The sequence below is a fragment of the Carya illinoinensis genome, chromosome 9 (genome assembly GCF_018687715.1).
Source record: "Carya illinoinensis cultivar Pawnee chromosome 9, C.illinoinensisPawnee_v1, whole genome shotgun sequence".
Lineage (NCBI taxonomy): Eukaryota > Viridiplantae > Streptophyta > Magnoliopsida > Fagales > Juglandaceae > Carya > Carya illinoinensis.
Window position 1 is genome coordinate 36242116 of NC_056760.1, and position 26440 is coordinate 36268555.

General features: G+C 37.6%; 1 protein-coding gene and 1 pseudogene across 1 annotated transcript; one reads left to right on the forward strand and one right to left on the reverse strand.

The window, feature by feature from the left end:
- Window positions 1–1399: 1399 nt before the first annotated feature.
- LOC122277052 lies at window positions 1400–5053 on the reverse strand. Its single transcript, XM_043086933.1, has 3 exons — window positions 2544–5053; window positions 2316–2403; window positions 1400–2200 (listed from the first exon to the last, which is right to left on the reverse strand). The coding sequence occupies exons 1-3, from the start codon at window positions 5051–5053 to the stop codon at window positions 1400–1402; spliced, it is 3399 nt and encodes a 1132-aa protein (XP_042942867.1).
- Window positions 5054–14189: 9136 nt separating this feature from the next.
- On the forward strand, window positions 14190–26160 carry LOC122277053 (annotated as a pseudogene).
- Window positions 26161–26440: the final 280 nt, after the last annotated feature.

The window sequence follows — 26440 nt, forward strand, 5'->3', positions numbered from 1 at the left end:
GCCCAAAATTTTAGATTTCCCACGTATTGCAGGGTGCTTACCGCGCAATCACTTGCCTACAATCCATGGCTCTTATACTTTTTTTTTATTTATTCCCATCGTGTATAGAGATTGCTGCTCGTGATAAAGTCACGTATGCTTTCAACATTTGGGGCTCATATCTTAGTCATTAGCCGTGTGCAATGCCTATGGGTTTGATTTCCCCAATTTATTATTACTTTAGTCTAATAACCACATGAATCTCCACTAACCAATTCATACCAAATAATTAATTGTGCTTTTAGCTAGTCAGTTCTTTTAGAATTTCCAATTTAAATTGAGACGATATATATAGTCCCCTACAAAAGATAGTGCTACTGTGCATTGTTTACATTGCCTCAAATGTTCCTTCCAAATCGTACCGTGACATCTAGAATGAATGAATTTCCTGTAAATTCATTCCTCTTGCTCTCTCAATCACCAACAGTTCACTGAAGTTGCCAACTAAACTTCGCTTGTAGTAGCCAAACTTCAGTAGCCAATAAATTATCTCCTAATATAGAACCAGTAAAATATTTAACACTATAACAACAAGTACAATGTATAACCAGTAAATATATCACAAATACACAGTGATATATGCAAATCCCAGCCTTATAAGGTAAGTATGGAAGAGCTCCACCGCCACACAATTGAAGCTATATATAATAGCTTCTACTAACAGGAAATAAAAATACATATGAGAGTAAATTAGGCCTTGCATGGCTGCAAATCACTCCTCCATGACAGGTAGCCATGCTGCATTTTATATTCATACAAATTTACATCAATCCAAGTCATATATATATATATAGTACGCATCATTCATACTATGCATTGTGGACGTTTACTAACTAAAAACAGCAATCCAGTGAAATACTCCTATATATATTTTGTTCCATACAACAATTCATAAAATTTAACATTTCTCAGGTTATTGAAGTACTCCAATAGCAATCCATTGGTATTGAATATTCATAGCTTCTTAGATAGCAAATGATAAAGTGAAGTCGTCTTACCATGTCTGAAACTTCAGTTGTCATTAAATACAACAGCAACAACAGAGCAAATCCCTATTTTGGTCAATAATCAGGATGGGTTTTTGGTCTTAATTAAAACCTATTTATACATGCTTAAAACATGGATCAAAACCTGAGAGCATGCAGTAATGCTGTTATGTACTGAAGAGTTTAGCTATGTTAGAACCTACTTGTTCATATAATCATAAATACTTGTTCTACCCCTACATTTCGCTCATAACCAGTAATTACCTACTGATCAGTACAAATTACTATAATAAATCGAGTTCAAAAGTAACTCTACATCACCACATTAGTAAATATATAGGGAAATTCACAAGTACATGCAATTATGCCAAACATTATTCAGAATCTGTTTCAGAATTCGATTGGGAGTCGTCCTCATTCTCAGACTCATAATGGTCAGTATTGGGATGATCGCCATAGTCGTCACCATCCACATCATCTTCAATAAAAGTTTGGTCGGCATTGTCGGGAGTAGAACGAGGTAGCGTAGTTGCCTCATTAACAACAATTACTTCTTCATCCTCCCGATGCAATGTGTTTCCCAAGCCAGTATCACTTTCATTGATCGGAAAATCTTCAGTACTAGCTTCTTCCTCTTGAAATGCATCACCTTCAGAGGAGTCCTCACCATCATCCAATGCAGTTTGGACGGGTGGAATGTCATAGACATTCCTATTGGTTATCTTTTGTACCACTTGCCAATTCCCCACCATACTATCATCTTTTAAATAAAATACTTGTGAGCACTGAGATGCAAGGGCGAAAGGCTCATCCTGATACCACTTTCTTGATGTATTCACACTTGTAAGGTGGTCCCCTACACGTATGCCGCGTCTATGATCACCAACATCCCACCAGTCACATTTAAACAAGTACACAAGATGCCACCCCATGTAGCGTAATTCAAGGATCTCTTTCAACACACCATAGAAATCAACCGGCATCGACTGATGTACCCCAGCAACAACCACCCCACTATTTTGGCTGCGTCGATGTTGTTCACGGTCTTTTGTGTGAAACCGAATTCCATTCATGATGCATCCACTATATGATCCCACCCAAGGATCTGGTCCACAAGCAAGAGCATAAAGTTCATCTGTAACTTCATCTGGATTCAAGATACGCAATTCTCGAATCTATTAACAACCATAGAGGCAATAGGTTAATAAAATACCACTCTGCAATAACTTACATCTATATTTATTGAGCGGAAATGTATCTATGTTCAAGCAACATATATTCATAACTTACATGGTTCTTGAACCATTTCCCAAATTCGGTCTGGTGCCTACGATCAACATTGCTGGGGTCCTCTTCTTTAATCTTGTTATAGTGCTGACTACGAACATTGAAAATTTGGATAGAGTTAGTTTACAATGTGTTTCAAAAGATAAATACAACAAATTATCTGGTTGAAAGTTCTCGTGCCATACTTACTCTAGGTAATGCTGTATCTCAGGACAATTGTTAAGTACATACCACTCAGCTTTTGCTAATAGCTGATCATCCAATCTATCAGTGGAGGACGAACCCATTGGTCTCACCTTTTGAAAAAATACACTCATACTACCCGGTGTATGGTCTGGACCGACATCCACATTTCGCTCTTCCCTAGTAAAAGTCGTCTCAATGTCATGGAGATACATCGAACAAAATGTAAGGCACTCAACATGAATATAGGCCTCGGCAATTGAGCCTTCAGGTCTTGCCATATTTTTTACATAACGCTTGAACTTCCCTAGATACCGTTCAAAAGGATACATCCACCTATACTGGACAGGTCCCGCAAGCAATGCCTCTTGTGGCAAGTGAATAGCAAGATGCACCATTATATCGAAGAATGCAGGTGGGAATATCATTTCCAACTTGCAAAGAATAAGAGAGATATCAGTTTGTAGGCGGTGCAGAACATCAATGTTTAATGCTCGTGCACACAATTTCTTGAAGAATGAACTTAACTCAGTCAAAGCTTGCCGTACATCACTGGTTAAGTAGCCACTAATCACCACTGGCAGTAATCGTTGCATGAAAATATGAGAATCATGACTTTTCATGCCTAAGATCTTTGATTCACGTACATTAACACATCGGGCGATGTTCGCGGCAAAACCATCAGGGAACTTAACACTTGCTAACCACTCGCAGAAAGATCTCTTCTCTTTTTTATTTAGCATGTAACACGCCAGTCTCATTGAACAACTATCGCCCTCTTGCTGTAAGTGTAATTCTTTCCGTATGCCTAGGTTGGCCAAATCCCGACGGGCATTGGCTGTGTCCTTGCTTTTTCCCTCGATATCCATCAAAGTTCCTAATACGCTATCGCATATGTTCTTCTCAATATGCATGACATCTAGGTTATGTCTCAATTCCAAGGATTTCCAATAAGGCAACTCAAAGAATACACTTTTTTTGGTCCAATTCAACTCATTGGCTGTGCGTTTCCTCTTTTTTGATAACTTACCAAACTGTACATCTTGCAATTCTCTCAATTGTTCCAAGATAGCCTCTCCCGACAAATGTATAAGTGCTGGGCGATGGTTAGTACTACCATTAAATTCAGCTTTTTTAGATCTCCACCTGTGCCCTGGCAACAACCACCGCCGATGACCCATGTAGCAGTGCTTTCGCCCATGGACCAGCCACAATGAATCCGTACTACCATTACACGTAGGACATGCCAATTTCCCCTTTGTGCTCCACCCAGAAAGATTAGCATACGCTGGGAAGTCATTAATGGTCCAGAGTAATGCTGCATGTAATCGAAACGATTGATCTGCAAATGCATCGTATGTATTGACACCCACTTCCCATAGAAACTTCAGTTCTTCAATTAAAGGGCGTAGATACACGTCGATATCGTTGCCTGGTGCTTTTGGGCCAGGAATTAGCAACGAAAGCATGAGGTATGGATCTTTCATGCATAACCAAGGGGGCAAGTTATATGCTACAAGAATCACTGGCCATATACTGTAGGGTTTAGCTATATTGTTAAATGGATTAAACCCATCACTCGCTAACCCAATTCTCACATTACGAGGATCTGAAGCAAACTGAGGGTACTGCACGTCAAAATCTTTCCATACCTTCGAATCTGCAGGGTGCCTCATCACATTATAATCGTTGACGCGTTCAGTAGAATGCCATCTCATTGCCCCGGCAGTCTTATTAGAAACAAATAGTCTTTGCAGCCTTGGGACCAACGGGAAATGTCTGAGCACTTTGTGTGGAATTTTCTTTTGCTTAGTACTACTTAACACCCATCTCGGAGTGTTGCATTTTGGGCACTTCTCTTTATCAGAATGTTCCTTCCAAAATAAGACACAATCATTCAAACAAGCATCTATCTTTGTGTAATTAAACCCCAGGCCACGTTCCAATCGGCATGCATCATTGTATGAGTCAGGGAGAAGAGCGTCAGGAAATGCAGATTTCAGGAGCTTGATGACCATGTTAAAGGATTTAACACTCCAACCACCAACAGTCTTTATATGAAGCAACTTTACGATAAAAGAAAGCTTTGAAAACGATGAGCATGATGGATAAAGTGGACTCCGTGCATCTTCTAACAATTCTGAAAACGTTGCTGAAGAACCACCAGGTGTGACACCATCAATACCAGGTATATGCGAACCTCCGGACTGATCCATAGAAGCTCCAGCCTGAATGTCATCCAGCAGCTCATCCATATCATCAATATAGGCATCATTGCCGCTGGCATCATCACCTTCTTCTGAAGAATTAACATCCAACACTTCCTCTTCACCGTGAAAAATCCAATCCTTATAAGAAGGATCAATCCCTATAATAAATAAATGCTCCTCGACTGTGGTTATTGGCTGGAAGAGCATGTTACGACATCTACGGCACGGACACCTAATGTCAATGCCCCCTTGTGCATGCTCCTTAGCCATATTCATGAAATGGCTAACCCCCATTGCATACTCATTAGACATAAATCTATCTTCAATACTCATCCACGCCTTGTCCATCTAAACATGAGGTCAGAAAAGATAGTGTGAAAGCTAAGCAGTGTATATTGGTAATAGAAATCCAGTAATCAGGAAAATGATAATTAAACCAATAGGATGCATTTATAGAGAAGCTGTGTGACATATACACAGCTGTGCAGGGTACACACATTCCGAGAGAGAGAGAGAGAGAGAGAGAGAGAGAGAGAGAAGTGGTAGGACCTCAATGGTAACATGCATTTGAGGTCTTACGAGTCCTTCAGTACATTACTGAAGAAGCATAAGGAATTGGGAACATGTTGTCACATTGAAAATAGTTTGAAAAACGAACAGGGGATTGGGTGACAAATACCATATGTTAACCTATTCCAGTTAACACATTACTAGTGTATTCCTCCCATTGAGAAGCTTGTATTCTCAGCCTGTTAGGAAATGTTATTCTGTTGGAGTAGAGCTGAAGATATATCTTGAGGATAATTCTCATAACCTACTGAATAGTCTGTGCATAACTAAGGAAAAAATGTTATACTTATCTATAATAACAGAAAAGGGACTAGGTTCTGAGTGGCCAAACCGATAATATTCTAGCTACGAAATGTCCAAACCTACTAAGCATAAGTCCCTACCTCCCGAAAATTAAGGACCATAATATAATATATATCAGGGAGTCTCATGTGGTACTCCGGTGAACCAAGGAAAGTGGTCAATTTTCTGACAGTGTTGAATATGCTTGAGTAGGTGAAGATTGAGTAGGTCACGTAGTTGATGCCCAATAAACTTGTGAAGCTATGATTCATAAACTGTAGTCATCAAGGAACCCTTTAATACAAATCCTTATTCTCACGTGATTTGGTTAATGGGTACAAACCAAAGTAGACTTAAAATAGCAATAAAAGTAAGTAGGGGAAAGCCAACATTTAACAAATTCATTCAACTAAACTGCCTACATGCAAGAAAACAATAGATACACAGGGCAAAATTGTTAAAACTCTAAAAATTCCAGGCAAATCCCAACCCAACATAATATCTGGATGTATTAAATCCCCACAGTCCATCAAGGTTCATCTACTTTAGTCTAATATTTCTATTAATGTATTAATATCTTAAACTGTAAGTGCATAATCATATAGTTATACAATAATAGGTTATTGTAGTATCTGATCCAGAGTGGGCTAAATGAAATATTTTGTCAAATCTATAGGGCTTAAGTCCAACCTGCCACACTTAGGGAAATTCAGCAACCCAAAGATGTTTAAAGTTCCCATTTGACCAAAACCTCTAAAACACAATAGTTCGCATAACAAATAAACCAGCAGTATGTAATTGACAAAACACATGCACCTAGCTTTTTGAAGAGTAACTTCATATTCAAACACTTAGTATAGATAAGTATATATATATATGAAGTAGGGGTATCTACAGTTGTCCTCAAATTTAGTAGAGTTCCAAAACATAATAGAAAATAATTTCAATTGAGCATGAAACCGAACCATGTCTACCAACAAGTTCAGCAAATCCAAAGCAGAAGCAATAAATTTTTAATCCAAAAGCGATGCATCAAGAGATTTTCGTGTACTATCTCTAAAGGAATTAAAACAGAATTTAGATATGGAATTAAGGTTTCACCTTCTGATTCTTTAGGACTGACCTTGGAGCTTTTTAACCAACAGAGGTGTTGTGGCCTGCTCGTTGGAATGATGACATGAGATAAATGTATTCTATATACACATATCAGTCCAGGTTAAATCTCTAAAAAAACACGCAACTAAATATTTAAAATAGTTATATATGAGAAACTCAATTCCTCATTGTTGGAATCATAGCACGAATGAGGAATACTTGCAAGCAGATTAATAGATCAGAGGTACTCATGACAAATGCGTTGAAGGGTACTAATCACATACCAACCTATAACTATCGGGTACCAAAGGCAAAACAAAGTCAATTAAATACAGCCTAGCAAGATGTGGGTGTAGTTGTACACATGAATGAAAGCATATCTCAAACCACAAATGAAAACATTGCACTCAAAGGTTATAATGATGATGTGAATGGAGCATGAAAAAACTCAAATTTTCTCATAATTTATATATCCCCAATTACAAAGTGATCGGAAATCTCAGAAATTTTTTCCAATGATGGTTCAGACTCTGTTTTTCATTTGGGGACAGTAAATGAAAATTTGGCATCAACAATGGATTCCGGGAAAACTGATCTTACAGAAAAGTAGCAATGTTCACCAGGCAAATCTAGGCAAATTTAACACGAAATTGGGAGAGGAACAGGGGAGACGAACTCACATAACAAGAAATTGTTACCTAGATTTGCCCCAGAAGCCGAGTCATGGACAATCTATTGAATGATTTTCGGGCATAGGTTTTGCTTAATGCCCTCCACTACGTCCTCACTAGTGAGACTCAGCAACTGGATGAGAGGCCGGGAACATCTGGTTTGGCCTCAGGTGGTTCAATTTTTTCCATCGAATAAGGGGGCTTGAGTGGGGCAACTGGATCCGGATGTCGATAGAAATCGATCCGGGAGGAGTTCTCGGATGGAAGGATTTATGGACAAAATAGATGGTTGCCGTGAGTAGCCGGCGGTGAAGTTGGTGGTGGCCGGACGATAGGCTAGGGCATAGTCAAGTTTGCTGGACTTTGGCCTTCGCGGGAGTGAAAAGCTTTCCGCGGGAGATAAAAGGCAGAGGAGAGGGAGTAGACAAAAAGGCATGAACTGATTCTGTGGCAGAGGTTTTTCGCCGCGGAAAACCCAATTCTTGCCGCAATAACACATTACTAATATTATTTATTGAGACAGTTTAAAAAATGCCAGAATTATTTGCATATTCTGATACATTGTTGACATGCCAGAAATGGGATGTCAGTAGAGCTTCACACTACTATTTCCGGCATAATATTTGTCATTGGAAAAAAATTTGGCTGGAAAAGCCACATTCTGTTGTAGTGGGAAAAGATTTCTATACAAAGATATACAATTAGTGAGACTTAAATACACATGATTTACTCCTATGATCATGCACTACTTGACAAGAGAGGGTTGCTGAGAATATGGCTCAGTATTGCTATGATCATGTGCTGATATCTCTGATTGATGCACAGCTGGGATTTTATTGATTGCATTCCTTATATTCCCCCTCAAACTTGGCTGTGGTAGAAAGCAAAGGCCAAGTTTGGTACGCAGCTGCTTGAACTGAGTCTTGAGTAATGGTTTTGTGAACAAGTCAGCAAGCTGAGCAAGTGAGGTGACAAATTTGGTTTCTAAGGATCCAAGTGCCACTCTTTTCCTTACATAGTGATAATCAAGTTCTATGTGCTTTGTTCGAGCATGTAGAACTGGATTGACAGTCATAAATAAGGCACTCATGTTGTCACAATGGAGAATAGGTGTTTTGAAGAGAGGCACCCCAAGGTCTCGAAGTAGTGTTGAAATCCAAGTTAATTCTGCTGTTGTGGAAGCCATGGCCCTATATTCAGCCTCTGCACTGGACCTTGCAACTATTGGTTGCTTTTTAGCACTCCAAGAGATGCAATTGCTACCAAGAAAAGTGCAATAGCCTGAGGTGGATCTCCTTGTGGTGGGGCAACCAGCCCAATCAGCATCTGAGAACCCATATAGATCAAGGCTGCTGTCTGAGGTGATGCGGAGGCCAAGTTCAACTGTGCCTTGCAAGTACCTAAGGATCCTTTTGACAAGCTGGAAATGAGCCACAGTAGGAGCTTGTAGGAACTGACAGACATAGTTCACACTAAATGATAAGTCTGGTCTGGTGAAGGTGAGGTACTACAGTCCACCAACAAGACTCCTATAGAATGTGGGATCAGGAAATAATTGGTCTGAAGCTGAAATATGTTGGCCTGTTGTTGGCATAGGTGTTGCTAAAGGCTTGCATTCATGCATGTTGGCTCGAGTGAGCAAGTCCATGATATACCTATGCTGATTTAGGAAGAGATCAGTACCAACCTTGTGAACTTCAATCTCTAAGAAATGATGTAGAAAACCCAGATCTTTGATAGAGAATTGAGTGCTCAGTTGAGATATTAGCCACTGAATTCTCTGTGGATTATCTCCTGTGACCACCATGTCATCCACATAGAGGAGAAGGATAAGAACTCCATGGTTTGAGTGACAAATAAAAAGGCTTGGGTCTGCTGAACTTGAGAAGAAACCAAGCTGCAAAAGAAAGTCACTCAACCTGTTAAACCAAGCTCTAGGAGCTTGTTTGAGACCATACAAGGCACGGTTGAGCTTGCACACATGCTGTGGATACTTTGGATCTTCAAAACCAGGTGGTTGTTGCATATAAACAGGTGTGTTAAGAAAACCATGTAAAAAGGCATTTTTAACATCTAGTTGGTGAAGTTCCCAGTGTTTAACAGTGGCAAGAGTTAGGACAGTTCTAATACTTGCAGGTTTAACAACTGGGGAAAAAGTTTCTGAGAAATCCACCCCATCTACTTGACTGAACCCTTTGGCAACTAGTCTTGCTTTAAGTCTCTCAAAAGTACTGTCAGCCTTGAGCTTAGCTTTATAGACCCACTTACAGCCTATTATGTTCATACCATCAGGTTTTGGAACCAAAGTCCAAGTATTGTTTTTGGCAAGAGCATCGAGTTCCTCCTCCATTGCAGCAGACCAACCAGGATGTTTCAATGCAGATTTGATAGACTTTGGTTCTGTAGGTATAGGAACAAGGTGATGAAGGTTTGCATAACGAGGGTTAGGCTTATGGATGCCACATCTAGCCCTGGTTTGCATAGGGTGTGGAGTTGGAGTAGGCTGGGCAGCAGGCTGAACAGAGTCATTTGAGGATGGATGAGGCAAGTAATCTGTTTGTGGGAAGGTAGTGGGAGTAACAGGAGAGGGTGAAGAATTATTTCCAAGTTGATTTAAGGATAAAGAAGGAGTAGCATAAGCAGAGGGCAGGAGTTGCATTGCAGAATCCTGAGAGTGCTTTGCAGACTCCTCCCATTCTGTAAATGTGGAAATTTCCCCCTCAATTGTAGGTGATTCATAGAGCATGGTGGGTTTAGAGTAAGGCAAAATTGACTCATCAAAAACCACATGTCTTGAGGTATAAATTCGACCAGTGGGTGGATAAAGGCATCTATAGCCTTTGTGTTTGTTGCTATAGCCAATAAAGACACAAGGCAAGGACTTTGGTTCAAGTTTGTTAGACCTATACTCTCCAAGATAGGGAAAACATCTGGACCCAAGGATTCTGAGCATGCTATAATCAGGATTTTTGGCATAAAGTCTAAAGAATGGAGAGTCCATATTAAGCACAGGAGTAGGCAATCTGTTTAGCAAAAAAACTGCAGTAGAAAAACAGTCTAACCAGAACCTTGGTGGCAGTTTTGCATGAAACATCATGGTTAGCCCGAGATTGGTGATACTCCTATGCTTCCTTTCTGCTTTCCCATTCTGTTCAGGGGTTTTGGGACAAGCAGATTGATGAATAATGCCATTGTTCTGAAGATATGCAAGTAACTTTGTATCATTAAACTCCCCTCCTTCATCAGTTTGAAAAATGCGAATTTTGGCATCAAATTGACACTTAACAAACATATGAAACTGCAGAAATGCTGAGTGCAGATCAGATTTGTGCTTGAGAGGAATCAACCAAGTAAAGTTTGTAGCTTCATCAACAAAAATGGCATAAAATTTATACTTTTCCCTTGAAAGAGTAGGAGCTGGTCCCCATAAATCACAATGAACTTTATCAAAATGAGCAGTAACAGTGTGATTTCTGGAATTAAAAGGCAACTTGCATGATTTTCCCATTTGACAACTTGTACAAATTTGTGATGAAGTTTGTTTTGACTCAAGAGTAATGAACTTTTTATTACAAAGAAAGTCTAAAATTCTTGAGTTGGGATGCCCAAGCCTTTGATGCCATTGCTCCTTATTGGTTGATTGAAATCTAGAGGAGTAGAAACTCTCTTTATTTTGATGACTTGAAGGAGAATAAAAAATGTATAGACCCCTCTGATTCTTGCCTGTTGCTACTGTCTTCTGAGTTACCCTGTCCTTTAGCACAAAACCAGTTCCATCAAACTCAAATTGTAGAGGATAAGCAGTAGTTAACTTGCTAACAGATAATAAGTTCTTCTTGATTTCAGGAACTACTAACACATTATTTAACAGAAGCTGAGAATTAGAAGAGCCAACCATGGCCTGACCAACATGAGTGATTGGTAAAACTTTTCCATTTCCTACCATTATTCCATCATGGCCTTGGTATGGAGTGAGGGAATGAAGAATACCTTCATTTGCTGTCATGTGATCAGTAGCCCCAGTGTCAGGATGCCAGGAAGTATTCTCATGAGGTTCCTCCATTTTTATAGCTGCAAAACTTTGAGGGAGACTATCATGGGTAAAAGAATGATTAAACCTTTCAAAGCACTTCAAGGCAGTGTGATTTCTTTTGTTACAGATCTGACATGTAATTTCTTGTCTGTTTGCAGATCTATGATTAGATGAGGAAGCACGAGGGTTGTTGCTGGAATTCTGAGTTTGTGGGGTATTTGATTTTGAGCCAGCAGAGGACCCTTGAACAAAACCTCTGCCTTTTGAAGTGAAAGAACCAGAAGTGGCAGTGGGTTTCTTGTTCTTAGGTTGCTTTTGTCCATAAAAAACCATAGAAGAATTGTAACATGAAGTTTGTACCTGTCTGTGTAACTCTCCAACAGAGTTACAACTTCTGAGTAGGTAGGTACTGGAGGCCTGAGCATAGTGGCAGTAAAGACTTCAAATTCTCTACCAAGCCCATTAAGCAGCCACCATGACTTCTTATGTTCGGCTACAGGCTTGCCAATAGCAGCAAGTTCATCACATACAGTTTTGAACTTTCTCAAATATTCACTTAAGGAGTCAGATCCTTTGGTGATGGATGTAAGTCTTTGCTTAAGAGCAAGACTTCTATCAGAGGAAACACGTGCAAAAGCATGAACTAGAGCATGCCAAACTTCTGAGGCAGTGTGCAGGCCAACAACAATGCCTAACACTTCCTCAGATAAGGTGGCTGTAAGCCAACCTTTAACCAATCGATCAGACCTGCGCCATTTTGAATACAATGGGTTAGGCTGAGAAGGGTTACCTTCTAGACATTGAGGTGGAGGTTCAATGTCACCTGTTATGAACCCTTGAAGGTCATAACTTTCTAAGATGTTCAGCATTTGAGTTTTCCAAAGCAAAAAATTGCTGGAAGTCAGTTTAAGAGAAACATAATTGGACACATTTTGGGAGACAGGATAAGGGTAGGGATCAAAGGAAGTTGAAATCTGAGAAGATGCAGAATTCTCCATGGAAAAAATTCACACAGCTCTATTTCAACCCGTATAGGCTCTTGATACCATGTAAATATTTTTGAGAAATACTATCTCACGAGTTGAGATAGAAGCTGTGATTGTATTCATATATATATCACTGTTACAACTGATATCTATCTATGGAAAGACTATAAAAGGAAAAGATTTCTATACAAAGATATACAATTAGTGAGACTTAAATACACATGATTTACTCCTATGATCATGCACTACTTGACAAGAGAGGGTTGCTGAGAATATGGCTCAGTATTGCTGTGATCATGTGCTGATATCTCTGATTGATGCACAGCTGGGATTTTATTGATTGCATTCCTTATAGGAATATTCTGGAATTACTTGCATAACAGAAAGATGATGAGGTGTACAATGGAGATTTAATCTTGTAATTGGTTGTTATGATTTACGTATGTACTGTTGGCTATAAATAGCTCGCTTATATGAGCATCATTGTATTGTGGAAGAACAATATATACGAAATACATTTCTGAAAGGTTCATATTCTCCTTGACATTCTGTGCTTCTTCTTTAATTCATTAGGGGTTTGTATACATCATTTCTCATTTTGAAATCATTGTTGAAAAGAAAAACAAAGAACACATTAGATTTTGCCACATCTGCGTCTACTTGCATTTTAAAATTATTAGAATATATATTTTAATATTATTTTTGTTTTAAGATTTAAAAAAATTGATTTGTTTTTTTTTTATTTTATGTGAAATTTAAAAAAGTTATAATAATTAAATGAGATGAGATTAGTTAAGAAGAGTTGTGAAAACAAATGATACGGTCAATGCTTCCTTTTTATCAGACAAAATGCGTGATTGCTTAGACAAAAATAAAATAAAATTTGAAAGCAGTACTTCAAAAAAAGCAAAAGGAAGCGAAAGGGTTGAGTGAGAAAAGTCTCCACATCCATCGAAGTCTTTGAAAGGATCAATGTGGAAGTCTTTTCTCGTCGGCAAAAGATCAATTAGAACTAAAAAGTAAAAACCAAACAATAAGGCTCATTTCTTGCTCAATCTTTTCAACTAATTAAATTTTATTATTGGCTGTATGAATAAATTATTGACACAAAAATATTAACAAAATAATATTAATCAATTTAAATGGAGTTAAATTTGGAAACTAATTTAGATCCATCCAACGAGCTAAATTTGTGTCTACAAACGTAGGGTTGGGTAAGAAAAGTCTCCACGTCAATCGAATTAGTAATTGATCATCATCGGGTCAATGTAGAAGTCTTTTTTACTTTAAATTCAGTAGTGTGTTGAAACGATATTAAGAGAAATTCCCCAAATGGGCCATTATGATTGCAACATCATACATATGCATGGGACCTATATATATATAATTAATACATGAATATATATACATATATATATATAGTCAATGAGTTGTCACGTGCATTAATATACACAAGTATTGAGGGTCGATCTCTAGGAAATTAATAAATGTATTGGCTTTCAAAAGGAAATTTCCAGGATGATTCATTCAATTATTTTACAAGCGGCCTAGCTTTAGTATCTTTTCTTATATATAAAATTGTATGTCCAGAGTCGTCATGAACATATATAGTACTAATTGGTCATTACTCATAAAAATGGCAGCCTCCTTCCCTTCCATTTCCATATCGATAGTAGCATGGGCTATCTGGATCTTTTTATGCGGAAAGTATTTGGATAATGCACTTCATCAGCTTGTTGTTGTTGCATCTGGATCAACATCTGCCCTTCAACTTAAACAAGCCAAGGCTTTGCAGGAGATTGGGTGGTGGCCGTCCAATAGTAGTAATTCAAGTGCTTGCCACTAGTATGGTATTACTTGCAATGCTGGTGGAAGCATCACAAGCATCGATAGATCTACTCAAGGTTTGGGAGCTCAGTTGAAACTCAACTTCTCTTTCTTTCCAAATTTAGTCAATTTAAAACTTGATTGGAACATGCTTGTCGGCAATCCCTTCCACAATTGGTCATTTAACTAATTTGGAATCTTTGGACCTTGGTGAAAATCAAATCAATGGATTCATTCCCCCCGAAATAGGGATGCTAAAAAACCTGACCTATTTAAACCTTGGTTGGAACATGCTTGTTGGTCCAATCCCTTCCACAATTGGTCATTTAATTAATTTGAAATATTTGGACCTTAGTCAAAATAAAATCAATGGATCAATTCCTCCCAAAAAAGGGATGCTAAAAAAGCTGACCTATTTAGGCCTTCATTCGAAAATGCTCGTTGGTCCAATCCCTACCACTTTGGGTAATTTAACTAATTGGGATTATTTAGGCCTCAGTAAAAATAAAAATCAATGGATTCATCCCCCCCCCCCCCCCCGAAATAGGGATGCTCAAGAATTTGGTCATTTTAGGCATTAGTTCGAACATGTTCATTGGTCCAATCCCTTTCACCCTTGATCATTTGACTAATTTGAGACATTTGGACCTTTCTCGGAATAAAATCAATGTATCCATCCACCCCGTAATAGGGATGCTTAAAAATTTGAGTTATGTTAACCTTAGCAAGAATTTTATTAGTGGAGAAATACCTATCACGCTTGGGACTATTACCCCTCTATGTACCTTGGATCTTAGCTACAATAATCTTATGGGCAACATTCCCTCTTCTCTCATTGGTATACATACACTCGCCTTGTCATATAATTCTTTGAAGGGTCAAATTCGGTTATGGTCTATATCATACCTCCCACACATTAATTGGCAACAAGGATTTATGCGGTCAATTCAAGATTTTCCCTCCATGTCCCAAAAGCAAAAAATCAATCATAACCAAAACAGAAATTTTTGCTCCCATCACCACTTTCCACACATTCCTTGTTATTGTGGGTATTCTTTTGCCTCGTTGTGTGCTCAAGGAAAATCAATTTGAGTTAAGTGAATCTAAAAATGGAAACATATTCTCGGTATGGAATTATGACAGACATATTGCATATGAAAACATTATTGAAGCAACTGAGGATTTTGACATCAAACATTGCATTGGAACTGATGATTATGGTAGCGTTTACAAAGCAAATGTACCAAGTGGAAATGTGGTTGCCTTAAAGAAGCTTCATCAGAAAGAGGTTGAGAATCCAGTTTTCTATAGGAGTTTTATGAATGAGGTGAGGGTGTTAACAGAAATCCGACATCGAAATATTGTAAAGCTGCATGGGTTCTGTGTACATAAATGATGCAAATTTTTAATTTATGAGTACATGGAAAGGGGATGCCTATTTTGTGTCCTAAGAAATGTTGATGAAGCTATGGAACTAGATTGGAGCAAGAGGTTAAACATCATCAAAGGCAGAGCATACGCTTTATCTTACATCTGTGATACCCCAGTTTTTACATGTATTTTTATTGAATGATTATTTAAATTATTATAAATAATAGTTCTCTTGTTTTAAATTTAATGTGTTATTCGTTAGATTTATTTTATGATTTTAAGTTGTGCAATTTATTTTAAAAAGCTTTCTTGTTATTATTTTTTGTTTTGCATTTAAATTACTCTCTAACTTGAATTATTTTATTGTTGGGCTTTAACTATTTTATTTTATTAATATTGAGTTGTAGTGTTTTTATTTGGCTTTTATTTATTTTATTGTGCCTTTTATTTTAATGTAGTTTATTGTTGAATTTTATTATTTTATTTTATAAAGTCACTTCCTTTAAATTATTTTTATTTAACTTGCTATTTTAAAATTTATTTTCATTGGATCAGTTTTGAGACCCCTAGTTGTAAAGACTGGATCTTATTTTTCTTTTCCTCTTTTTCCTTTTTCTTTTTCTTCTTTCTTTTTCTTCTTTTCTTTCTTCTTCCTTTTCCCCTGCTTTCCCGTGCGACCAGCCCCTCTCCCCTGCTTCTCTTCATGCGACCCTCACTACCCAATCCACTCTAGCCGCCGTGACCCAGCCGTAACACCACCACCCACCGGTGCAACTCACGCTGGCGACCTCCCCTGCACCAGTCTCCACCCCCCCCACAACCTTCCTCCGTCGTGATAGCCAACCCGAAACCCACGGGTTTCTCTTCCGTCCTTTTTCTTCATCCCCACCTGTGCGTTGCCATGTGCCAGCGTGGCCATTATCGCCCAGCCCATTCTCTTTCCCTTCGGCCGATGAGCTCCCCCACCCATTTTCAGCTCCTCCCTCGCCGTCGTTAGCCCACACGTCCCTCTCCAAGCCGCACGATTTTGTGCTCCTCGCGCTGCTGTACCTCCACTGTTGGCCACCACTTCTTCACCACATCATCCCCGGCCTCCAAGCTACCTAACCCACCCAACCGCAGCTCCGATCTGTCACCAGTGAAGCTCAGCCAACCCACTTTTCGTTTTGGACTTTTTGGCCTTCAACCGTAGTTTGTGCCGCCACCCACGGCCAACCACTTCCATTAGTTTCACCAGCACCTCTAAGCCTTTTCTTAGCAATTCCAAGTCTTAGTTTGTCCCCATTCAAAAGTGGGTTTTTTGTGACCCACGGCCTTAGTGCGATTTGCACTGTTACGTTGCCTTGCCGCTACTTCTTGCACCTCTGTGATCCTTCGAAAACATTTTATAACGCTGTAAGTATTTTCTAAACAACTCTTGCGATTTAAATATATTTATGCTTTAACAAATATTTTTGTGGATTGGTTTGTTGTGCCGGACTGAGTCCGAGGAGTTTGGGAGTCGGTTGGAATGGAGGAATGAGTTGTTTGTTGGTTTGGTTGATGTTGGGATTTGCTGGATTATTTTTGTGACTTGTCGTGGTGCATGCATGATCATGGTTGTAAAATAAAAATGGGATTTTTCTGCATGGTGCATGCATATTCGTGGGTACGAATGGAAAATTGGATTTTCTTGTAAAAGTGGAATTTTGGGTGCGTGTGTATCACGACCCCAAGCTGAGATGATGCATTATCTCGGTGGAGCTCTTCTGATCACTCGGGAGTGTAATATACTGAGTGACATCCCCTGGGTTGTCGCTGGGTGACAATGGGAGCGGACGGGATGGTACGCTCTCATGCCGACTCTGTGGCCCCTCTGCTGGCGGGGGCGAGAGGATGCTTAGCTACGAACGTGCTCGGTGCGGAACTGGGCATCGTTGTTACGAAGTCACACACATAGTCGTTACCCCTGGTGTGACGAAGGGAGCCAGGGTGTACGGATGGTCACTAGAGGAGACCATGGTGCATACGGTTAAGAAAATTGGATATTGGTTTTGATAACGGATATTAGAAAATGGCATGATTGGACTAATGAAATTTATGTTGGGCCATTTTCTGGGAAAATGGCGAGGAAATATTTTAAATGAAATGTTTTGGGCCAAATGAGATTTTTGGCGTGTGTGGAAAATTAGTCTTTTTCAAGGAAATGATCATTTTTGGAGTCTCATGCATATGGTATCATGTTCATGCATTTTGTTTAGCATGAATGTATTTTTATCTCAGTGTTTATTTGGATGATTATTTACCTGCGGTATCGTTATTTGCTGCCGTAGATTTTGTTGTAGATGTGGAGGCTAAGCTCGATGAGGCGGCTCCGCCGGAGGATTGACTTGATGCTTTAGTTTGTGTAATGGGAAGTGTTCTCCCACCTTTTAATTATGTATTTGATTTACATCATTTTTCTGGACTAGTGTAATATTTATTAGTACGTTTATGTTTAAACGAATTTGTATTTTAAACAAATTTTGGTACTTAGTCGACTGATTTTATTATTTCGCTGCGTTATTTTTGTTGTACATTTTTGCTTGCGCACACACTTGGCACTTAGCGAGGGGATGTGTGACCCGTGTTGTCATCATCCCAACGCCTCGATTTTCAAATGTCCGTACATGGGAGTTGGGGGCGTCACAGATGGTATCAGAGCAGTTCGGCTCTGGGTAATACCATATGTCCCATAGGTGGAGTACCAGAAATTTTAAAGGCTTGATTTGAAATTATTTTATTTATTTAATTTGAATTGTTTTTATTTAATTTGATTCAATTTTATCTTATTTGAAATTATTTTAGTAAATTTGAATTTATTTTATTTGAATTGAAATTATCTTATTTTATTGATTTGATTTGATTTAATTTAATTTGATTTTTATTTTGTTTTGTTTTATTTTGTTTGTTTTGTTCAGAGTTGAAAGTTGGGTTAAGGGTGACCCTATGGCAGGAAGATGGTACAACCGAGAATGCCGTTGGTAGTTATGAATATTTAGTGTAGTAGGCTTGAATTTTATCGATGTGATTTGGTTTTATAATATCAAGGCTTGAAGGAAACGTCATGGTTAAGGCAATCTTTGTGGTGTAGGAACTAAAGTCGCACTGAGGAGGGAAATAGCTTTAAATCGTTTAGGGTACTTGAGGTCTTGAATTCCGTAGAATTTATTAAATGAGTTCTTAGGATTGGAGGTTGTAAGTTCAACGAACTCAATGATAGATTTATGAGAAGTTCACCTAAGGTATGAGGCCCTATAGATTTTATGAAGTAAGTTTATGGGATTGAAGGTGGTAGGTTCAACAAGCATTTGAGGGATTACTTAAATTAGATGTTTTAGATCTTGTCGACTCTGATGAGTAATTTGATAACATTTGAGACTTTGGAATCTATGAGCTTTAAGGGTGATTGTTTTTAGATCTAAGTTCATAAGTCTTGAGTATTTCGGAAAATGATTTATTATACATTGATGTATTAGATTTTGAAAGCTTTGGGAGTCGGTTGTTTTATTATGGGGTGTAGTTCATTGATCTTACAAATTCCGAAAGATGATTCTTATTCGATTTAAGGTTTTAGAACTATGGAGTTGAAGAGTTGATTTATAATAAGATTTGAGTTTTTAGTTCCACAGACTTTGTGCCCTAGCGTGACCTATTTTGGTGATTGAATAGTTTGTAACCATTAAAATGGGGTTGATCAGAGTGAGTTATTGACATAAAAAATTTTCAAGAGTGTATTTCTTTGAGGATTGAAGGTAATGATCTAGTTCGTGTATTTCTCTGAGGATTGAAGATATTGACCTAGTTTAGAAAATGATTATTGTTAGCTCGAGATTGTAGTAATAGATTTTAGGAAATGATTTTTATTTATTTGGAAGAAATAGATCCATCGAGGTGTTGGAGACAATAGTTTATTTGTTGGTATTGAATGCGATTGAATTTGAGGAGTTATGATCCGGAAACTTTTGGGAACAGATTATTAGCAGGTTTAAGGTCATTTTCAGTACAAAACTTTAAGTGATAGCTAGTTGCTGATTTAAGGATGTAAGTTGAGTAGATTTAGGAATAATTCTTGTTGATTGGAGGATACAAGTCCAGATGGTGGAAATGGTAGTAATGGATCACTTGTACATTTGAATGATTATTTGTTTTAACTAAGTGTGTATGGAATCGATTCGTAGTGGTGGTGAGTGTGTATGGGCTTTGGAGAGTACAGGTCTTTGTTTCATTTTTTTTTTTTTTATTTGAAAGAAGTGGTTTTGTTAGGAATTGAAATGGATTCGATACGACAGTCTTAAATTCAGGAGATCTTAGCTTGGGGTTTTTGGCAAGTCGATCGGAGTGTTCAGTCGAAACATGATACCCAATGAAGTGATGGTGGGCAGTAATTGATGTGATTATCTTCAAGAATTAGTTGTGAATTGAGGTCGTATAGGAATTTAAATTTTAGGAGGGTATGCTTTACTTTGGAGATCAAGCGTCAAGTTGGGAGAGTTATGGACATTGTTATTTAATTTAAAGAGAGATTGTTGGGTCACCTTGTGTGGTATATGATAAAATTTTGGAAGTCGAAGATTAGGCATCAACGGTGGGTAACATAAACGGATGTATGAGGTAATATGGATTTAGAATCCAAGAGTGTTGTGCAATAGTTACGATGGATTAGAGATTGGAACAACATGGCTTGCTTTAAGGTTTAATTGTGATATACTATTGAGGAATTAGTCATGCTAATACTAGACCTTATGAGAGTAGGAGCAGGTGGGAGAGTTACCAAGAAGGTTTCAATAATGTTTTGGTAAATTCAAATGGTGGTTCGTATTGAGTTTAGCAACTTTAGTCACCGCTAGATTAGATGGTATTTAGAATTTAGGTAATGAGCTTTTAAGTATAGATTGTCTGATAGAAGTTTATAGTTGCTCTTGTTGATTGGTCGGAATGGGAATGGATTTGAGCCTTTTAGGTTATGTTCCTTATCTTAGATGTGGCAACTATATTTTGATAGGATGATACTTGTTTTCATTTTGGGATATTGAGGTTGATTGGTATTGATTTCTGTCAACGATCATTTATGTATTTTGTGGGATGTCGATTTTTTATTAAGGCAGCGAGAGCCAAATGAGGAATGAGTGATAATTCATGGTTTTTGGAAGTATATTATATTCTATCGAAATGTGGAAAAGGATTTTCTTGTTTATAGGTGTTGAGCTAGCTTGTATTCAATGATGTTAATTTATGAGGACATAGTCTTTTCGCATTTTGGCGAGTTATCAGAGTGCGCACGAAAAGCGTGATTCTTGGAAATAATTAGGTGTTCAAATTTTGTGCTAATTTTGAGGAATTAGTGGTGACTTGAAATTTTGAGAAGATGCTTGTAATTGGAGATGATCATTTGGTTGTGCAAATTTGTTTATGGACAATTAACTTTGGGAGTGGCTATTAGGTTACCAAGGTGTAGTTTACAATGAAGGTTTGGAGGTTTTAGTATTGGAGTCGACCAAGGTTAGTACAGTTTATCGTATGAAGATATTAATATTCATTGGGTGTTGTATTCAGGTTTTTGTGGAAAATGGAGATTTCGAATTACATAACCACCTTAGGAGTAGTAGGAGTGATATACCACTGGGAGACTAGTGCAGGTATGATGGAATCACCTATAGGAGTGGATTTAGGAGAGCATTACACGTGCTTGTATGGGAATAGTTAAGGGTATGTTTTCTCAAGTGTGTTCCGAGTTGTATCTTGTATTCTACTTGGCACTTATGTTTAACCTCACAAATTTCGAGGACGAAATTTTATTTTAAGGGGGGAAGGATGTGATACTCTGTTTTTACGTGTATTTTTTATTGAATTATTATTTAAATTATTATAAATAATAGTTCTCTTGTTTTAAATTTAATGTGTTATTCGTTGGATTTATTTTATGATTTTAAGTTGTGCAATTTATTTTAAAAGGCTTTCTTGTTATTATTTATTGTTTTGCATTTAAATTACTCTCTACCTTGAATTATTTTATTGTTGGGCTTTAACTATTTTATTTTATTAATATTGAGTTGTAGTGTTTTTATTTGCCTTTTATTTATTTTATTGTGCTTTTTATTTTAAAGCAGTTTATTGTTGAATTTTATTATTTTATTTTATAAAGTCACTGCATTTAAATTATTTTATTTAACTTGCTATTTTAAAATTCAACCGCCGTTTGTGCCGCCACCCATGGTCAACCACCACTTCTGTTAGTTTCACCAACACCTCTAAGCCGTTTCCTAGCAATTCCAAGTCGTAATTTGTCCACATTCAAAAGTGGGTTTTTTGTGACCCACGGCCTTAGTGCGATTTGTACTGTTACGTTGCCTTGCTGCTGCTTCTTGCACATCCATGATCCTTCGAAAAATATTTTATAGCATTGTAAATATTTTCCGAACAACTCTTGCGATTTAAATATATTTATGCTTTAACAAATATTTTTGTGGATTGGTTTGTTATGCCGGAGTGAGTCTGAAGAGTTTGGGGGTCGGTTGGAATGGAAGAAGGAGTTGTTTGTTGGTTTGGTTGATGTTGGGATTTGCTGGATTATTTTTGTGACTTGTCGTGGTGCACTCATGATCATGGTTGTAAAATAAAAATGGGATTTTTCCGCATGGTGCATGCATATTCATGGGTACGAATGGACAATTGGGTTTTCTTGTAAAAGTGAATTTTTGGGTGCATGTGTATCACGACCCCAAGCCGAGATGGGGCATTTTTTCGATGGAGCTCCTCTGGTCACTTGGGAGCGCAATATACTGAGTGACGTCCCCTAAGTTGTCGGTGGGCGACAACGGGAGCGGACGGAATAGTAACGCTCTCGTGTCGACTCTGTGGCCCCTCTGCTGGCAAGAGTTAAAGGATGCTTGGCTACGAACGCGCTGGGTGCGGAACTGGGCATCACTCATTATGAAGTCACACGCATGGTTGTTATCCATGGTGTGGCGAAGGGAGTTAGGGTGTGCGGATGGTCCTTAGGGGAGATCATGGTGCATATGGTTAAGAAAATTAGATATTGGTTTTGATAATAGATATTGGGCCATTTTCTTGGAAAATGGTGTGATTGGACTAATGGATTTTATGTTTTCAAGGAAATGATAATTTTTGGAGTCTCATGTATATGATATCATATTCATACATTTTGTTTGGTATGAATATATTTTTATCTCAGTGTTTATTTGGATGATTACTTACCTGCGGTACCGTTATTTGGTGCTGTAGATTTTGTTGTAGATGTAGAGGCTAAGCCCGAGGAGGCGACTCCGCCGGAGGAGTGACTTGATGCTTTAGTTTGTGTATTGGGAAGTGTTCTCCCACCTTTTAATTATGTATTTGATTTACATTATATTTTATGGACTAGTGTAATATTTATTAGTACGTTTATGTTTAAGTGAATTTATATTTTAAACAAATTCTAGTACTTAGTCAACTAACTTTATTATTTCGTTGCGTTATTTTTGTTGTACACTTTCGCTTGCTCACACACTTGGCACTTAGCAATGGGATGTGTGACCCGTATTGTCATCACCCCGACACCTCGATTTCTACATGTCCATACGTGGGAGTTGGGGGCGTCACAACATGCATCATGAATGCTTCCCATCAATTGTTCATAGAGATATATCATCAAACAACATTTTGTTGAACTCCGAGTTCCAAACTTTTATCTATGACTTTGGAACTGCTAAACTCCTTGATCCTGACTCCTCCAATCAAATATTGGTTGCTGGCACTTATGGTTATATTGCCCTAGGTAACATGTTAATTGGTTATTTTTACTCCAACAATGTCATTTAAATTATTTAATTAAGAATATTGAATATAATTCTTCTATTAATCATGTATCTAAACATTTTTTAAGATTATTATTTTTTTACTATTTTTTTCTTTGTCAAATTTACAATTTATGAATCGTTATCACCAATTAAACTAAAAGGATATTAAGTTGAGAAAACTAAAAAGACATGTAATATAATCTAAAATCTCAATAATCTTAAATTATAAATTTAATTAGATATATTTGTTCTTCATTTAAATGTTTAGCATAATCGCATATATTATTTAATAATAATACATTTGGAGACTGGATAATGAGACCATCTAGGTATAGCTCGCAATTAGCAATAATATAATAATATATATAATAGCTTCCTATAATCAAAGTTTCATGATTTAAATTATTTTTTTCAAATATATAAATTTTTTAGATTTAAATTATATCCTCTACACAAAAAAATTAAAAAATAAATAATTGACGCTGTAATTCATTTTTGTGAACTTTGTTTATTTTTCAGAATATGATATAATGAAGTTGTCACGTCTTTTAGTGTTTCTCTTTAAAAAACTTTATTTTAAAAACTAAAGATTATCATCACTAACTTGATTAAATATTATTCTTCATTCAATATTTTACTGTTAAATTAGAATTATCAAATTTATTAGATGTATTACTGTTCATTTAATAAGCTTAACTGAATTATATATAATTGGAGTGATGACATCACATTTCAAATAGAAATAAGATACTTAAATAATATGCCATTTTCATTTAATAATATTACTTCCTAAAAAGATAATAAATTTAATTATATATATTATATTCAATTTATAAATCCAATCTATATTTATAGTGGAGTAGTTGAGAACTTGAGGGTGTGGCTTCATATGAGTAAAAATTTATGCTTTGAAGGTTATATAGAGCATATAGTTTATATAAAATTAATAAATATAGATATATTCGGTTCTTTTCAATGTCACCTATAAATTCCAAGATTAATAGGAGAAGCCATGTTGAACAAATGGCTCAACAAATACTACTGACCATTATTGTTTGTATGTAATCCTAGACAATTGCAAACACTCATTTTAAAAGACATTGACTGTATTTAGTTGTAATTCTCATCCTTTTTTTACTTCCTCTAGAGAGTTTGCCTACACGATGACAATTACTAAAAAATGTGATGTATATAGCTTTGGAGTGGTGGCACTAGAAGTATTAATGGGAATGCATCAAGGAGAACTCTTATCCTCATTATCATAATCATCATTATCATCTCAAAACATGATATTAAATGAAATATTAGACCAATGCTTGCTACCTCCAAATCTTCTTATTGGACATGATATTTTGTTTGTTGCTACAATAGCTTTGTTTTTTCTTTTTGGACAGAACCTCCATTTTATTCAATAAATCCTCACTTTAGGTAGAGGAAAACCATGATAACGGGATCCATACTAGGACCCCACAAGAAGTACCCAAACTAAGATAAAGGACTCCAAACAACAAAATACAAGGACAACAATGGACATGACTATTACTAATGGATGCATAAATAGGGGAGGTTGAGTTTATCCATTCCCATGAGACCTCAGAGTTTCCTCGATAATTGCATAAGATTATTCCATACTTGGTTTTTCCCTTGCGTACCAAGTTTCGCCAAGTAATGGTGATGAAGCAAGTACCTTATGTTCTGGAGCAATCACACTGGAAAGTGCATGGGGGATGGCATAAACTTCTAGTTGGACTCTTGGATGGGAGATGGACCCATGGCCGATGCTTTAGAAAAAACAGAGTCCCCTAAGCTCAAGATATGTGAATGTAAAATAGGCAATAAATGGGACGTGCAGCTTATAGAGCGTCTAGTGGGGGAGGAAAAAATGGAGGAGATACTCGAAGTCTTGGGAAATCCTTGAGAGGGGCGTGATTTGCTCATATGGACTCCTTCCAAAGATGGCATGTTTATGGTTCGAAATGCTTGGGAGTGCCTGCGAGTGAAGTCCCCTGAAACTCCATGGTCAGTGTGGGTTTGGTTTGGCATGAATTTCTACCAAAAAAAAAAAAAAAATCTCAATTATGGTATGGAAAGCATGGAACAATAGCCTTAGTGTGGATGATAGATTGAGAAGGATAGGGATCCCGGTGGTATCAAAATGTAACTGTTGCCGCGTAGGTGGATATGAGGACATTAATCACGTGCTCTATGCTGGTGACCTTGCTCAACAAATATGGAGGAGGTGTGCTCATCACTTGGGAATTCCTTTTCGAGAGGAAATAACATGGAAGAAAAATATGTTACTATGGTTTAGGCGTGCATCTCGATCATCTCAAATAGGAGTAAGCTGGGGTGTACTCCCCTCCATTGTTACATGGAGACTATGGCTGAGGAGATGCAGGGCATGTATGGGAGAAAATATGGGTTCAATCAAAGAAGTGTGGCAGGCGGTTAGACTTTGGATGGCCTGGTTGATGAAGGACTCCTCAAGGTTTCGGAAGCATGACATGAGGATAAAGAAATGTTGAAGGGTCTGAACATTGATGTAATACTAGTGAGGTTAAAACGTGCACAAGTGGTCAGGTGGATAAAGCCTCAGCAGGGGAAATATAAGCTCAATACAGACGGAAGCAGTAGTCCAGGTGCTTCAGGCACAGGAGGTCTCCTTCGAGATGCCAACGATAATTTAATTTTTGCTTTCTCCGTAGACTTTGGTGTTGGTAGTAATAACGCGGCTGAATTAAGGGCTATCCTATATAGACTAAAGATCTGTCAAGAACAGAGGATTAATGGGGGTGGAGGTTGAAACCGACTCACTGCTAGTGGTTAAGTGGATTTGCGGTGCTAAATGCCGAGTGTGGTATCTTGAAGACTATTGGGATGAAGTCTTAAAAATTTTCAGAGAAGGTGATCACTCGATTCAGCATGAAATGTGTGTCACAAGAATTTCTCAATTGCAAAAAGCTAAATGTCATACCCTTGACTACGGTTTCACTCCCGCAACTGAGGAATCATATATGGCTGGATCAGGATTTGCTTATTGTTAAGGTGTTTTGTGTGTTGTCAATGTGTCGTTTACATTTCTC